A 17964-nucleotide genomic window follows, 5' to 3' on the forward strand; every position below is an offset into this window, starting at 1 on the left:
GAGAGCGCGTACGGCGCAGGGGTGGAAGATGGAATAACTCGCGAGCGGTGACTTTGTCGGTGGGCGGGGGAGTTCTTATTTAGTGCAGGGAGAGCTGTGTGTGCGCGCGTACGCAGTACAATTACAAGAGACAGGGGGTCAACGCTTTTTCCGCTGCACAAACGTCATTCCTCCTCCTCTCGTTTTCGCGCCGTCTTTACGTATACCAGCGCGTATAAGCTCCGAGGAGTCCGAGGCGCGTCTCGGATGAGAAGAGAGGGAGAGAGGAGAAAGAGAAGCCAGGTGCTCTCCCGCGTACGGCAGCGGTGTGCTCGAAAATAGACGGGAGCTTGGAATCGCGCAATAATTATAAACGCGCTCCTCGTCCGTGACTCGGGGAAACAATTACAAATCAGCCGCCCCAGAATTTTCTCCGCTCAAAAATTTGGCTGGCTATTTTCGTTTCACCGAGAAGCAACGGGGTGAGGGAATAAAAAGAAAGACCCCAATCCCCCCCCCCCCGTTTCCGATAAGATTTTAATCGCGAGTGACGGACGATATCAAGTGGGACGGGCTGTGTGTTTGTTTTTTCCTCACCCGCGTACAGGGAGCAACAGTAGTGAAGCTCGGAGTGAGCGGTGCGGGAGAGCTCCCTCCACCGAAAGTCGGAAAGTGTAAATATAAATGTACATTTATAGGTGCATGAAGAGGAAAAGAGAAGAGAAGGCGGGAGAGGCCGAGCAAGTCCGGAGGAAGGGAAAGTGCGCGAGAGAGGAAGCGGTGTCGCTGCACATGGTCGCGGCGGACGCATAAAAATAAAACCGCGCTGGCAGCTGGTATATTATGTGTGTAAGGTGAAAGCTAAGCCCACGAGCCGGGAGGAATCGAAAAGCTCGACTGGACGGGATGGAGAGTCGGAGGCGTTTCCTCGAAAACACGAGAGTATCGCTTCGTCTTTGCGTGTGACATAATTGCAGGTGTGGAAGACAACACTGCCCGAGGATAGAAGAACACAAGACCAAACGGATGGATAAACAAACGGACGTGTGATAATTATGTCGATGGGGAGGTGTTGCGTTGCTCAAATTTAACGATGCTTGTATGCCTGCTCTTGAACGTTATTCATCGGTAGAGTCAACGAATCAGGCAATCGAACGAATCGTTCCATGGACGAAATCTTCCATTTTCGTGTGTTTGCCGAGTTTTTCGTAAACGTGCTTGTATAGGCCAAATTCTTATTTTTTTTCACCAAACTCTAAACTGTAGGTGTACCGATGAGGAAAAACATCCTCGCGTGAGCTCATCCATCATATGTAACGAAAGCATGTACATGTTTTAATGACCCGAACAGAGCTATTACAGATGAGAACGATAACGAGAAAAGTGTAAAAATAAAAGTTTTAAGTGCCAATGATACACATTTAGAAAGAAAAAGAAAAAAAAAAAAATAACCTTACTCTCAGTATTTACGGAGCGCGTGTACCTAAGACTTGTGCAATCACGTCTCGGCCGAACTTTTCAAATTAAAAATGTCCAACGGCCAGCAACAGGAAAAGTTCGTAACAACACGGACGTCGTAACGAGTATCCACCCGAATCGGCACGACCAGCGTTATTTCAAACGAAAGTTCGCGTATACGGCCGTTAAATCAGCTCGGACCCGAGAGCATATACTGAAGATGAAGAAGAAGACGGAGAGGAAGAAGAAGCTGGTGTCGTTCCGCACGGAATCGTCGTGATACTTTTGCACGAGAGAACTTCCAAATCGATTACGCGCACAAACGAGGGAGGCAACAAACCCTTATCTTCCGGGGGAGCTTGGGTTGGCGTTTGCTCGACCAGATAGAGGCTAATGGATCCAGATAAGTTCGGCGCGAGCGTCAGCGGGTTCGCAGTGGTGACGTCGGTTCTGTCGCGTGGGGGGAACAAACGGTCCCCGACGAGTGCCGAGATCTGATCGTCGTGGGAGTATAGTTCTGTACGGTTTCTTCCTTGTATAATCAACAGTAGCCCGTACGCACGATAACGCGTATGCCCCAGTAATCAAGTGACGAAAGACAAAAGAAAGAGAGACAAAAGAAATGTCAGACAGTTACCGCGAGCGAGATCGCGAGCAGAGCTTGCAGCGCAAGACGCGCTCGGCCTCGATATGCGCCCCCGGCTCGTCGAGCCTCGAGGCGGTGGTGAGCGCGATGCCGCCGATGGGAAAGGAAAATCTGCGAGTCTCGGGGAAAAAAGACAGCGGCAGTGCTACGCCCGAGAGCAGCAGCACGCCGACGAGGAGACGAAAACCGGCCGCCAGGTCTCAGAGCGCCAGGGTCTCCGGGGCCAACAAGAGTATACGCAGAAGAGCTGCCCAACAAGGTATTTTACCTCTTTGATTGTCAACTATGCATTTGTTTTTTTCGCCGTTTATAGAATTTTTGCACCAGCAATCGTATATTCACCAGCGTAAACAGCCTTTTTGAGGTGACTAATGAGTAAAATTTTCGATACCGATTCCACGAACCTGCACAATTAAAAATGTACCATCTCAGACAACAGGGGTTTTAAAAGTATTGCTTACGTAAATGGATTTCCCACTTGAATTTGTTTCTTGATTGTTTTATTAGTCTTCGGTTGGAAGCTTTTTTTTTATAAGCGTTAATTGACCCTTGCGTTACAGCTGTATTCTTAGCGACACAGTTACCTCAAGTTACCTCAATGTCTGCGCCATAAACATACCCCTGAGCACTTATTTATGCATTTAATAAAATTATCGTACCTGCTTTCTTTATCGATTGGTTGTTTCAAATAATAATTCTAGTTCTCAGTAAAACTGTTATCTTTGTTAGAGAAAATTAATAGCTCCATGTTATCTAGCCTCGTATGGCGGAAAATTAATCATAGCTTTTAATGCATTCATACGTAAGAACATACTATGCATTATTTTCGTTATTTTTTTTTCGTCCCTTATGAATCTACGTGATTTCGACAACAATAATAACTAATTATTAAATGCATTTCATTATTCATTTGGATCAATCGAGTGCAAAGAGCGTACGGAGCAAAGACAATCAACAAGTCACTTATTTATAGTTATTTATCGTACACTTTCGTGGTTTGATCTCTAAAAGATTTATTGATGCATGTGAATATTGATGTGTTTTTTATAATTAAAATATAAAGCAACATGATGATTATCACACGACAATTAATGAATTTGAGATTCTCTATACACGCACAATTCCAGTACTCGCCCACCAATCGTGCGTATGTACGTCTACTCGTGTGAGGAATCTTTTTTTTTCACACGTTTTGCATAAATGACTATTTTTTATTCACCAATAATAAAATTTTTAGTATTGACAAACAAAAAATTTTCTAGATCTGCCCTCCTTCCGCATATATACACATACTGTCCAACAAATGGGTTTATTTGAAGCACAAGTAGAATAATCCGCGTTGAGTCAGACTTGACACACAACAAAGTACAACAACTTCTACATCTTAGATACCTATCCAATCATCACTTGTACTAAGTCATTTTTTTGCCAATTATTTTTCGAGCCAACATTTGTTACGCAATCCACGCATGTAGACACATAATATGTTCATAAAGATGTAATGTGTTTGTTTGCTTTCAATAACCTCCGGGAATACCCGTCGATCCATATCTCCCACATCAATCTCGAATTAAGCCCAAAGCTGTACCTGCACACTGTCACGTCACCAACATGTCTATGTCTCATTATTCATACATCCACGTATTGCATCATTATTTATTACCACACACCACCACCATCACGCCATTAGCAAAGTGTCAGTTCTTCTGTACACGTGTACATGAGACAGCGCGCGTGTGTGTTTATGTATGCGCATTAGGAAGCCCAACAACAGCTGATAAGCTTTTATTACGCCCGCAAGGGAAATACCATCCTTTACAGCGGAGCAGCATAACTGCCTGTGGGAGGCACAAGATGATCATTATGGGCGTGTGACACGCGAATGCCGTTTGCGAGGGTAGGTGTAGCCGGGCAACGGTTGGCAATAGTTGATTTCTCCCGGTCTCGGTCCCTCGAAATTTAATCACGCAATGTGCATGTACTTGTCTGTCAATGGCGTTAGTTTCTACGTGAGTATTGTTGTATAATACATCTCTGACTCAACTTTTAATTTGTTTTTCGATATTTTTTATATGTTTAAAATCACAATGTCCTGGTAGAGCTGTGGGAGTTGGAAGAAAAAATCTTAGCTGCTGATTTTTATTGGCATAATATATTTTTCAATTTAATTAATATTTTAGGTTGGATACTTTTATTTTCATCTGCGTAAGAAGCACTTATTCTTATGGTCACGATAACAAACTAATTCAGCCATTCAGTAGTTATTATAATAATGATAATGATGATGGTGATGATTACGATGATAACAATAATAGTAGTAGTAGTAGGAATATTATAAATAATAATAATAATAACAATAATAATAATAATAAAACCAATCACTTCTATTAACTGCTAATGTTGGTGTTGTTCTTCTCAAGTGTATATGTAATTACTATGGTAAATATGTCCACTTCAAAGTTATTAAATTTTTTTACATATTTTTTGAACCGTCATTCATCAACCCACTCTAAATATCAAACATTAATTAACAACTCTTCTGATTCTTTTGCTTATCAACTTGTGCGACTTAACCATGGTTTAAATCGAAGAGCATTTTAAGTTCGTTCAATTGTTTTTATTGCAAATATTTTGATTTTATATAAGCTCCAATTATAATCATACTAAAATGATGATTCCTTTTATGTTTTGTGCCATTGTAACTGTTCTATCATCATAAGTTTTAAAAAAAAATTTAGTACCATTTGATAATCATAATATACCTTTTTACATAAAAAATCCCTTACAAAAATAAGAAAATTTTTCATGTTACATGTGCTTCGAGCAATCTTATGACTATAGTAGCTATTTTTATAATTGTTTATAACAGTTTTTGTTTTACTGTTTCAACTTATGCACTTGTAAATTATACTATTTAAAAAGAATTAAACTTTTTCCAATACTTTTAATAACTATATACGTATCATTTTTAATAATTTCTACTCAACTTTTACATTAAAATTAAATAAGTAAGTAAATGAAAAAATAAAAAATACTCTGCTCAATGAAAATGTATACGATGTATATAAGAAAGATTTTGAAATTACAAAACATTTAAGATGTCAAATTGTAAAAAAAAAAAAAAAAAAAAATCAAGGAAAAAAAAGATGGAACCTGATTTTTGCTTTACTAATTAAAAAACTAATTGCCCGTGGAATAGAAATCTGTCGAGAGAAACTTGAGATACAGCTGATTAAACCACACACATACACATGCACAGAAATACACAAAGAAAGAGAGAGAAAGAGAGACATGCATGGCAGACAGACGGACTGACAGATAGACGGACAGATATGCCCTCCATGCAGAATAAAGGATTTCGATTGTAGAGTTCGAAAAACATATTTGTAGCATGTTATCTTGGTATTTGACGTTTTGTACTTCACACAGCTTCCTCCTTGAAGAAGCAAAAGTTGAGGCCGAGAACGTGTTTGATTTGTGGCGAAGGAATGTGCCAAAGAAATAATAGCCTGCTTGCCCACTTATTATTGTAAGAAACGAGAAATTGAAAAAAGCTGTTGGGAAAGAATGTACAGATTGTTTTTGATCGAATGGATTCCGGTGTATAAGTTTTATTCTTTTTTGCTTTTCTCTGCACAGGCTTGGTATTTTTTTTTTTTTTTTTTTTTTTAGTTTTTTAAGTTTTTTTTTTTTTTTTTAGTTTTTTCTTTTTTCTTTTTTTTCCAGTTTTTCATACTTGAAAAAAGTCTAAAGCGAAATAGTTGAAAAGTGAAACTAAAAGATTCGTACAAAAGACATAAACTAGTCGTTAAGCTTTGTCTTTCATTTTTTCCAGATTCAGCTTCCAATATTCCACAACACGAAAATCGATACCTGTTTGTTTCTTCTCCTGCACACATCAAGGAAGAGTTCCTACGGAACAAAACTGGAAAAATTATTTAATTTTAAAAGTTTTAAATATTTAATTTAAATTCTTTCTAAATTTTACCTTAGAATGGATTTTTCGAACAGTGTAACGATTCAAATAAAAAAATTTACGGTGGGTATACACCCGTGTGGCTTGGAGTTCAAAAGCTTTCATGTCTGTCTTACGTCCCGCAAGTTGGTGTTTCATTAACGCAACACTTCACATCTTCAAAGTTAACATCAAAGAAACTATAAATTACAAGTTAACTCGTAACAAGTATCATAGACACACGCACGCTCGCACATTTAATGAATTTTGTTTTCAATTGACCAGTGTATTGTGGTTTTTAAGGATGTATTTAGAGTTAAGAGTTGAATTTTTTTGATATCCATGTTTAATCATACTTATATTTTCCTTGAAATAAAATTTCATCTTATAGTTTGTTTTCTTTGACTTTAATTGAGTTACTTCAACAAGTGTTGCTTTTTACTTGTTAACTTTTATTTAATTCCACGTGTATGTATGTCCCGAAATTTTGCAACAAATTTTTCATCCACTTCCACTGAAGCTATCGTGCTGAAATTGTTATACACGCTCGTTTGTCATAATAATAGCGATGACTTACACCCATGACATGGATACGAAATGAAAGAGCTTGTAACAATGATGCGTTGAATGAGATCAACATACTAAAATACCTGTCTAGGAATAACTAAATATCAAATCAAAAAAAAAAAAATAAATTGAAGGTACAAACAAACTTTTTTTTAATCAAGCTTTCATTTAAATGCGCTAACAAGAATAAAATAAAAAATTTCCTTGAATTTCTTTACTATTACCTGATAACCTTCTTACACAATTTATCGGATATAAAAGCTGGTCGCAAGATTTACCAGGTGAACAAGTTAATCATATAACTTACCCTGATGGATTTCAATTTTTAATATTTTTTAAATATATTAGTACGAGTATTTGAATCTCTCGACCAGTAGATTTTGTATCATATAAATTGTGTAATGACTTTGTAAGCTGATAGTAAAAGTTTTAAGAAAAAAGTTTATTTTATTCTTTTTAGCGCATTTAATAATATCTTACATAATGTATGTCTCGTGCACATTGCGCCCGCCAACTCTATATGTTTCTGAACATGATTATAACAACCAATTATCCACAAAGTTTACTTCACATCAGACTGAAATTTTGTGTGTAGCTTTATTTTTGTGCTACGATCTGAAATTTTTCAGTACGGATAATTGTGTGAGAGGAAAAAATTTTAATACCTTTTAGATTGCAGAACTTGAGAAAAATTGATCACACGTTGATTTATAGCTATATTTATATTTACACACTCCTAGGACGGTTCAGTAAAGAATGATCCACATCTCGTCCACATTTTCAGATTTTCACACTACACCAGGTGTACAACAGATGTTTAAATAATCTTCTAACTCTAACGGTCCAAATTCCACTAAAAACTTCAATAAGCATAAGTTTTAGATCTCAGAAAAACTATCTACTACTTTGCTTAAGCAAAAAGTATCTTTTATACCTTGAAACTTTGTAAATGTTAAAGGTAACTAACAGGAGGATATTTCGATGAAAGATTAGCATTAAAATTAAAAGGTTTGTTATCCTGGGAATTAATTTTTTTTTCTACTAAGGTGTTGAGTAAAACAAGCAATTGGTGTGAGTTAGTACGACAGTAAATATCATGTGAGTGCGAGAGAGACAGGATGTCATGCTATCTCTTTTGCAATCACACGATATTTTACTGGCTTACTGATGACAGCGTTTGCAAAACACGGCCTATACTGTTAGGGAAGCGATAATGGAGTCACTGTGCGTCTGTTACTGCGACACTGATTTTCCGTTTGACTCGTGTACTTATAGAAATTTAAAGAACTTTTGTAAATTTTTATCTGCAAGATTTCACCCTCGAAATCAACTACTTAGGGCAGCACTCGTGATGCACATAGCAAATACTATCCTGTGCATAAAGCATACAATAGTTGCAGGTACACCACGATGCATTGTTTTTGCGATTGTACTGAAAAATATGTAACTGTATTGTGATATCTAATGTTAGGGTTAAACAAGTGCAAGGCACCGTGAAAAGTCAGATGAATACAGTAAGAGCATGTATCCCAGATACTTTTCGATTCTCACTATGATATAAAAAAATAGTCTTGAAAAAGAATCGAAATTGAGTTATATAATTAATAAAACTGTGAAAGCTATAGTTCAAGTGGTTCAAAATCAAAATCTAATAAAATTTATTAACATGTGTTGAGTGGCTCTAAGGACACCAGATGATACTAATAAGATAATTGTAGACGCAGATGATTATACTGTCAAACTTTTTATTTGTTAAACAACGTTTCAGCCCATCGAGAATAAGTTCAAGGACCTCACTAGGTTCAATTTGAATAATTACTACACGATATTTAAAACCAAACATTTTTACAAAAAACAATAGCACCAGAAAATAATTTTTCCGCCTTCTAACCTCAAAATAGCACCTTCACCGCTTGATTTTGGGTTCTCAGGCTGAAAAATAGTGTACGAAACTCGTTCAAAAAGGCTTCTTTAAGAATCTCGTTACCCTCGCCTTCAGCTCGTGCCGTAAACCTCATCGGTTTGTAAATCGAAGCCTTTGCAAACTTGTACGCAATATACTATTTATTCACAGTTGGTCGCACAACAAGCGACGTTATCACCGCTTAAGGTGGCTCATCATCCTTGTACTATCCGTTTGTGTGACATTAGACCATCACACCTGAAAACATTGAGTAGCAGGCTCGATATTTATACATTATACCATTTATACGTATAGATACGCATGCGCTTGGATACGTGCTGAGGTTATAGCCTCCAGTTTTGGACTTTCAACAAGTCATATTTTTTTTTTCGCTCGATAACCTTCGACTTTCGCGATTCCATCATAAAAAAGATTATTTAAACAATCTGCTCCTAGTTTTTGTAGCACGTGGCTCAACTTTTAGCCTAAAAAAGTTAAAACTGTTGGTAAAATAATCAAAATTCCTCATAAGACCAATGCTAAAATTTTGAATTTTGAATGTACTTTTTTTTCGATTTTGATCGGCAACATGCTCTGAAATTTGAACTGTACATCCGTTGAGTAATACTTCACCATAGATTTCAATTTAGGTGCAATGGTTCAACTTTCAATAAGGTGATGAGCCAACTTAAGATATTAAATCAGTGCCTACGAATTTAACGTTTTGATACGCGTTTTTATAGTATCGAATACCAAAGGATTGGTGCATAAGTGTAAACTACAACGAGTAATACACACGACTGTCCAAAAGTACGAGTCAATGAGCCTACGACAAATTGTAGGGAACGCTGTGTCCTTTGCCCGAAAGGGTGTATTAGCAATTTGGAGATATTGTCTAAGAATAATTTATAACGATTTGTTCGTATCAAGCGTTCTATTAACGTTATCATGATTAATATGCATATAAAATATTTCTGAGAATAGTTTCTTGAACTTATTATTTTCAACGTCTAAAATTTTTACATTGGAAAAATCAAAGGTTTGTGAGGGTGATGTATTTTTTATATAGACTTATAGAAGACTGTCCTATGTAACAAACTAGGCTATCGTTACAACTTACTTTGTAAACTACATTATTTTTGTTATTATCATTCAATGGTTTTTCCCCTAATTTAATGGATTTTGAGAATTTGTTAATACCTTTGAAAACAACAACCATTTTGTTCTCACGAAAAACATTCTTAATAACTGGAACAACATCTTTAAAAAAGTGCAATAGAAATAGAAATACTTTAGTTTTTAAATATTATATTGTAATTATTCAGATTAAACTTGATGAGGGCCTTGAACTTGTTCTGTATGGGCTGAAACGTTGTTCAACAAATAAAAAGTTCGACAGTATAATCATCTGCGTCTACAATTATTTTATTAGTAATTTATTAACAAAAAAGTACAGTTTTTTGGTTTAGTTTTTACATTTTTAAAACCAACCAATACAGTATTTTCGTGACAAAGCTTGTAGTAGTATACTATTTGTGGAACTTTTCATCATTCAGTATATTTGTTATCATACGTGTAAAAATGTTTACTTAGTAGCTATCTTTCTTTAAAAACAACATCCATTTATTGTTATTGTGTAAGTACTACAAGTATTTTGTAAAACTCCTTATGACGTCTTACCAACCAGCATAAATGGTAAATGTCAGCAACAACAAGTCTGGGCGAAGTAACAATTCCTAGAATTTGTCCTAATACTAAATACAGTTGCCAGTATTTCTTCTCCCTCAGCACCAAATCTCCTATTATAAGACCAAGATTTCGAGCTTAATATAGCATTTTACTAAAGACTGTTTCATTTAAATTTTACTGTGAACCTTGTCCTGCATTTTTTTAACTATAATCTTTCATTAACGGGCAAGGTTTATATGATCTCTTATTTTTTCCACTGTCCTTTATTTGCTTATGCAATGTTTCTAGCAATTAAAAAACTTTTCAACGTATTCCAAGCATATAAGTATCTTTGAGAGATTGTAATAGCAATAATAATATACTTTTTGCAATGAAAGGATTGACCTTAAAACCTTTAAATGTTTGATATTAAGCTCCAAAGCATATATTGATGTGAAATAAATAAACTTAATAGAAGTAAAAAAACCTTCTGTGATACCCAGAAAATATCATATTTTGGAATTCTCAGCATTGCACAAACAATAATAAAAAACTACTAGCTTTAAGCAAACAATTTATTTTATTTTATTTTTTTATATTATAGTGCTCTACGTCCGGCTCCTTCAATAAGGGCACTACTATATGGGCACTTAGCACTTGGGAGAAGGAAGGGAAGCCTCCCATTACTGGGAGGGAGGGGGTAGGGGGAAATTAGGCAATTTTGCTGCGAGGAGGTCGCCTAAACCCTCCTCGAGGAGCATTGCGTAGTGAAAAAGCACATGAGAAAAATCACATAGGTACTTGCCCGAAAAAGTCGCACGGCCGAGAATCGAACCATGGTCTCCCGCTTGCCAATCCACGACCTAGCCGACTGAGCCACTGCGTGCTCTATATATGTATGGGTCTTTATCTAAGGAATCAGTAATCTGGCAGTCAAAAAGTTTTTTGTTTATTTATAAAAGCGTGTCTATATAATTTTTTTTACTTCTTTCGTATCTACTAAAAATAAGACTGATTATAGTGCCTCATATACAAAAGTTTAGTTACTTAAATTTAGTGATATGCTTAGCATTAAAGTGTACTTTATTAGTGTGTATTATTTTTACAAATGCACACATCTATCGTTTATATGAATAAAAATAAAGATATAATTTTTTTTTTTTTTTTACAAAGTAACAAGTTGAACATTTGATAAATCATCATAATTAAAATAATTTTTGAACGTAAGAAAATTTATTGGCATTGAATATATTTTTTCATGACATTTGATGAAATACTGACTTAATATTATTTTGCTTAGCTCACAAACTATTTTTATTAAACAGTAAAAACAGTGAATCATCCGATTTTCTCAAAAACATTGACTTTTTCAAAGATTCAGTATGGTTTAAATTTTTTTTAAGCAGAAAAACATTGGAAGTGACAAATATTGTTACAAAAGTACTCTTCAACGAGATTCAGTGTTTAATTTATTTATTATTTGTTTATTCACTTTTTTTGATAAAATTTTTTAAAAATCACTTGTAAATATTTAAAAACTCCAATTTTTCTGACTATAGCTTACAGTATAAAAGTCGAAAGAATTTCTGTTTCTTCAGTTGATAAATTATCATCGCCATCTGAAAGTTGACTGCCAAAAATCAGGATGGCTTCAACTACTTTGCTTTGTATTACAGGTAATTTTATCAATTTTTTGAACACAAGTTATTCGTAGGCTTACGATTTTTATTTTTTTAGGCTTTCTAATCGTTTTTGTCAATGGCATTGTCGCCGGTAGAGGTACGTTCTTGACAAATTTGTTTTGAATTCATCTAAATTGTTGTCATATCTAATGAAATTAAATATTTTCAGTGCCCTGCAATGAGGTATTTAAGTTCAATATCGATGCTGTCAAAGAATTTCAGTTAGGAACCAACGGTACAAAAGTCGCCATGAAATTTAACGTGGAAGCTCTCGTTCGTCCGGTCAACAAAGAAGGCTCTGCTATTTCTATTTCTCTCAGAAACATGAAAATTGTTGTCGACAGAGACAATGTCAAGCAGATCAATATGACGCAATGCAAGTCGAATGAAGCACTTCAAAAGGACATGAGTCGTCCCTCCCTGGCCGTTTTTGATGACAACGGAGTGGTGAGTCATCTTCTTATCCTAATACCTGTAACGGTTAGCATGCGAGTTGAAACTCGCAATTTTACCTGTTTGTTGTTATTAGTTAAGATACATGAAAATGAGCCGCAATGACAGTGAGTTGTCGACAAACATAAAAATGTATGTTGCTTCTCTCTTGCAAATTGATTTGCCTCGACTTCGTGGAGAACATCCTTCTAAGAACAGAGTTGGGGTATGTTGTTGCACATTAAGTTTTTATTTTAATATTTGTTCGTTTCAGTGGAGATTTCCACGTTGGCGTGAATCTTATTCTCAAACTCGATTTTATTACATTTCTTGTCATTTAGCTAACCTATGCTGGAGTTTGCCCGATGAAGGGTGAAGTAATAAAGACCAAGAACGGTACATTGCTAAGTAGGCTGTCGTCGAACCTAGTAGAGTGCAATGGAGTCAAAAGCGATAACAAACGTGACAGTATCACCTGCATGGGTAACACGTGCAGATGCCAAGAGGAAAGAAACTTAAAATGGACTGGTGTACTTACTAACGAAGTTATAGAAATTCATGATCGTTTCATTGTTGATAACTTCGAAATTAAATTACCGATTTCGTACAAGCCATTCGTAGCCTCTGATGTCGATCTTATTGGAAACATCATGTATGTATATTGTCTTTAAACCATCTAAATGAGAATCCCTTGATAACTGAGTTTTTCTAAAGATAAAATTCTTTTTATTCCACAGTATTCGAGGTCGTCTCGCATCCATCAGTAAGGACAAGAACGTTCCAAGCGTAGAAAAATACGACGGTGGTATAGTTACAAGAGGGCGTTACTTGAAAATCAACACAGACATCTGTAAATCTTGCCATGGTAACAAGGATGGCATGGATGATTTGAGAGAACTTTACAGTGCATTTGCCTGTCAACAGTCCGTGCTAGTCATGTATGAAGATATCCTTAGCAAAGCAATTGAATGTAAATAAATATGTCAGTTATGAAATAAATCATTTTTCAAGTACAATAAAAATTCCTTTGCTGAGTGAACAATGGAATGAAGTATTGAAACAAGTTAACTATAATAAAAAAGCTCCCAACAAAAATTCTTGGTGTATTCATCTTATATGTTACCTTGAACTCATAAAAAAGTATGCCATTTACTGTAACCTATAAAGTCACGGATGACTTGGTTCATGAATTCTTTAAAATTTATTTGACAGCAATAAATTTTTAATACTAAAATTCTTTGAATGTAAAGCAGTAATGTATTATTTTAAGTAGTAATTACTCAATCAGCTTATTACTATCTTCATCGATATCAGCTATTACGCTTCATAAATGTTAATTTCATTTTACTACGGATTGCGTTCAATAGTTTAATTTTTAACGAATGCTATTATCGATAGCATTATAAGATAATGTGAAAAAAAGCATGACACTGTCATAACATAATTATCTCCATGCAGTGTAACCGTCTAAGATCACAAATTTTTTCTTTACATTTTGCAAAAATGTATACAAGTCAATGGAAATACAATGATCATTATAAAACGAGATAAGCAAAACTTATGCTTATTGAAGAGTGATATCTTCTCAAAATTTAAAGTTATTATATCAATATTTAAACGTCTTATCAGAGAAAGTAAAATTATGAAAAGAGACATTTTAAAAAAAAACAACATAAATAAGCAAATTTTTATTTTCAGCCCTAAAAAAATTTCATAAAAAATTCACAGAAACTTTAGTTTTCTATGTATTATTTATAGCATTACTGAAGTTGGGATTTTATAAGGGTGAATTCCTTAGACATAGAAAAACTGTTTTAACCCATTGAAGATTACTAAACACAACTGATAAAAACATTTGCATATACTGCAAGTACTTTTTTCATCCAACAAATAGTAAAAACTTTAGTTTTCAGTATTTAAAAAATAAAAATCTATTCTTGTCACTTGCAATATTCAAATAGTCCCTCTCCCATGCACGCACGTACATCCATGCCTAGGGACGGATACGTTTAATATGAGTTGAATAATGACCAACAGTAATAAAACCTTATGAATATTAAATGACGCTGATAATGTACTATGTTTTTTAATCAAAACTAGTTTTTTTTGTTTTATTTCCGTATACCAGTTAATATTGACTCTTACGGGCCTCCTCTACAATCTTTGTTTGTGTAATGTCAATCCTAACCCCAGCGCTTCGCCCCTTTTTGAAAACCTTAATTTCTCGAGAGTTATCAATAATCCCTGTCCCTTTGACGTCTGCTCACTAACGAAGTTTCATCTTTCCTACCTTACTCTTAACCTTCACCCCAACCGATTAAAACGAACCGGCCCTTTTTCTCCAGAAACAACTGGACCACAACTGCTTCCCCAAACAAATAGAAGTTAAGTAAAAGTTGAGTGTATTTTAAGTAAGTTTCTTGAGAAAAATCATACAACATTGTTTTTCGAGAATCTAAAAACTGACACATAAACCTTAGGGAGGTACAACATAAATCTTAAAATTTTTGTAGCTATAAAGAAAAAAAAACTCCAGGTTATTAGAGTTATTGGTTCCAATTCCCAAACGGGATTTATTACGTCCATACACGTAAGCGTACGCTTGATAAAAAAGTTTAAAGGTCTTTAGAAACTGTCAAGTGTTGTTACTAGGCTTTAAATATATTTAATTAAGGTGTTAAAAAATAATGTATCTTCCAAATTTTTAATGCAAACAGTCAATGTAAAGATAACGGGCAAAAATTGTGTTTAATTATTCTGCACGCAAAAACTATTTCAAGGATACAATATTTTTAACCAATCTTTTGCAAAATACGTTAAAGTGATAAAAGTTATTGTATTTTGCGATTTTACGAGAAAATTAACAGTTTTAACGTATGTATATAGTACCATCAACCTTAATATTTTCTAAATTTAAAATGTAATTCGAGTATATTCATTATTAAAAACAGTATAAATCGATGCCCCAGACAAAGACTATGCCCTGCTTCGAAGCCTGGACAAAGACTATGCCCTTTTCCTAAGTCCGGACGAATACTATGCCCTTTTCTGGAGTTCAGACGAAAACTATACCCTTTTTTTCTATCCTGGGTGATGATTATTCCAATTTCCTCAAGTCTGGACGAAGATGTTGACCTTTTCTGGATCCCAGATGAAGTGCAATTCATTTAAGCTCACCTTACATTTGTGTTTATTATTAGTGTTAAGAATATCGATTACATGTTGATTTTTTTACGAAGGCGTCCGTACATTCACGTGTATATGAATCTCAATGAAAAGATAAAACTTATAACACAAATACTGGGGTACAAGTATCGACATTGAATTTTAGTTACTTTGATTTTCTGAGTTTTAATACCGTGCGATAACAATAATAATACTGTTTTATGATAATTATAACATTATTATTATTATTATTATTATTATTATTATTATTATTATTTCAATAAGAGTAATGTTTATAATAATAATACCCTCTTGTTCGAAGCCTATCGATCCGAGAAAATTGCAAAGAAAAAAGATATTCCAATATTCTTCGTTATGAGAATGACAAGTGGAGCTCTTAAGAAAGTGGCCGTATTCAACATTTTCGAAGGTTATTTGTGATGTAGTTATGCATCTACGGCAATGACTCAACAGGTTATATTCAACCGTAAATAACATACTCATTGAACCTCCTAAAACGCACTTATACTCCATCATCAGCGCTTTGGTCGATTTTCTTATTCCCCCTAATTACATTCCAATTTTTCCACGATAAATATAGACGAATAGAAATCAAATCTTATACATAAAATCAAACTGTAAAGCACGAAAAACGCGCTTCATCCCCTTTTAGAAGCTTGAATTAGCTATTTGGGGTGTTTATACAGAGGATGAGCGTCTAGTGTAAAGCTTGGAGGTCCTTCAATCATTTACAGGCCTTTTTCACCTGCTTTAGAATTTGTCGTTGTCGAGTTAATCGTCATCCGAAGATGACAAGCACATGATACTCTTCTGCCTCTCTCTCTCTCTCTCTCTATATCTCGGAGGAAGATGTCATCAACTGCCGAACTATGTACATAGTACACCTGCAATCTTGTGCAATATAATACGCTGTGTAGGCGTACGCTTTTAGAACTCGCCGAGCCGAGTGCTCCGATAATCGATAACTTAGATATACATATTATATCCACACGGCAAATAAAACAGGCTTAGGTGTATATAGAGTGTGGAGATATTGTGACCACGTGATTGGAAAATAAGAGAGCAAGACAGATATAAATGACTTGTTGTTTTTTTTTTTTTTTTTTTTTTTTTTTTATTATTCACTTGATGCTTAGATCGATTATTTATATGCACGCGCATATACATAAAATACGACCTCGTGACAATGCAGACGCGTGTATCGATGAAAAAATTATTTCAATGCTCTATTTTACAGTGGAGGGAGCGTTGGAGCAATACGTGCTCTCGCGTATTATTTTATTGACAAAACAAGCTCACCCAAACTTGGCTTGTCATTGTTTCCTTTAATACATTACTATCGACGTGGACACAAAATATTATACGCAATTACAAAGTTTCATGTACTGTTTGTGTTTCGTCCACCAATAGAGTTGCCGATAGAACTTTTCCTAAAACTAGCTCTGCAACAAAGTGCGGAGTTACATGTAATGATGTGATGTGAAGTGTATACAAAAGGGTTGGTGTGTTGTTACATTTCGAGAGTGAAATACAATCATGTGTTCCTCTGGTCAGCTTCTGAAGTTTTTGCAGACCGACTGTTCGTGATTCGTACAACTCAAGTTTTCTTCTTTTATTCTGCTCTTTTTGGGGTGATGATATTTTGAAATCGTAAAAGCGAAAAAAACAGCTTTTTTTCATTTAAGGAGGTTTACATCACAACATGTCGGTAATGTGCACGACAGATAAACAAGGTAAGCAAACTCAAGCAATACTGTTTTTTTAATTTTTTTACTGTGAAAATGGATCTGTGAGCGTGTACATTCACAAAATTTTGTGACTTGAATTTTCAAATAGTGAGCTTTTTAAATTGTTCTTTTCAGGCAAAAAAGCAAGTAAAGTTTTTTTTTGTTGCTATCGAATAAGGCTCAGAGGTTCCTTAAGCATAGCCAACTTCCATGCATTTTTCAATTAAGTCTGATTAACTGCAGTTTTCAAACTATCAACCTATGTAGGGCTACTTAAGCTTTCTTATGTTAGTTTTTATCAATTTCTGATGAGTAACGTTAGACTTTTCTCTCGAGCTAATAAAATGCAACTTTTTTTTTATACATGGCATGGCTTATATTTTATTTTGGGGTTGAGAATACGACATAACTTCCTCGGGTGAAAACTCCATGTCTTTTTTATTGAAAAAATATTTTTTTACCCACTTCGTCGAAATTTTCACTTCACCCAAAAGCTAGAACAGCAAAACACTTTTTCTATAAGCAGTGAATGCAAATTTTCCCTGAAGGGATACGCCACTTTTTTCCTTTGACACCAAAAAACAAAAAATAGTCAGCAGTTTCACCGGAGGATAGGAAAAATTTGTTGTACACTTCGAAAAGTGTATTTAAAAACATGCCACTCATCACAAGAGTGTAGGCTAAAACTGCAATTTCACCAAATTTCTGAAGACTCGATGGAAGTTTTTGAAGGAAGGCGTGATTTCTTAACTTAGACTTTT

The 17964-nt window shown here is 34.9% G+C and overlaps 2 protein-coding genes across 4 annotated transcripts in view; both read left to right on the plus strand.

The window, feature by feature from the left end:
* The first annotated feature begins 1665 nt into the window (after positions 1–1665).
* Rgk3 (Rad, Gem/Kir family member 3) overlaps positions 1666–17964 on the plus strand; it is a 65724-nt gene continuing 49425 nt past the window's right edge. For 2 of the 3 annotated variants that reach the window (XM_089594315.1, XM_089594317.1), the window contains exon 1: positions 1666–2342. In XM_089594315.1, the coding sequence (XP_089450441.1) occupies positions 2060–2342 (283 nt within the window). In that variant the 5' untranslated portion in view covers positions 1666–2059. Of the gene's footprint in view, positions 2343–17018; positions 17210–17964 lie in introns of those variants that run through there. The other variant, XM_089594318.1, reaches the window with a different exon arrangement.
* LOC149374173 (uncharacterized) lies at positions 11822–13268 on the plus strand. The gene is made up of 6 exons (XM_089594349.1): positions 11822–11852; positions 11914–11955; positions 12028–12305; positions 12388–12516; positions 12632–12942; positions 13028–13268. The coding sequence occupies exons 1-6, from the start codon at positions 11822–11824 to the stop codon at positions 13266–13268; spliced, it is 1032 nt and encodes a 343-aa protein (XP_089450475.1).

Source organism: Copidosoma floridanum, unplaced genomic scaffold, assembly GCF_036245765.1.
Source record: "Copidosoma floridanum isolate Cflo_tuat_1 unplaced genomic scaffold, Cflo_Japanese_pri ptg000021l, whole genome shotgun sequence".
NCBI classification, from domain to species: Eukaryota; Metazoa; Arthropoda; class Insecta; order Hymenoptera; family Encyrtidae; genus Copidosoma; species Copidosoma floridanum.

Coding starts and splice junctions, on each gene's coding strand:
- LOC149374173 (XM_089594349.1), top strand. CDS start 11,822: ATGGCTTCAACTACTTTGCTTTGTATTACAG. Junction 12,306..12,387: donor TTTTTGATGACAACGGAGTG/GTGAGTCATCTT, acceptor TGTTGTTATTAG/TTAAGATACATGAAAATGAG. Junction 12,943..13,027: donor GATCTTATTGGAAACATCAT/GTATGTATATTG, acceptor TTTATTCCACAG/TATTCGAGGTCGTCTCGCAT.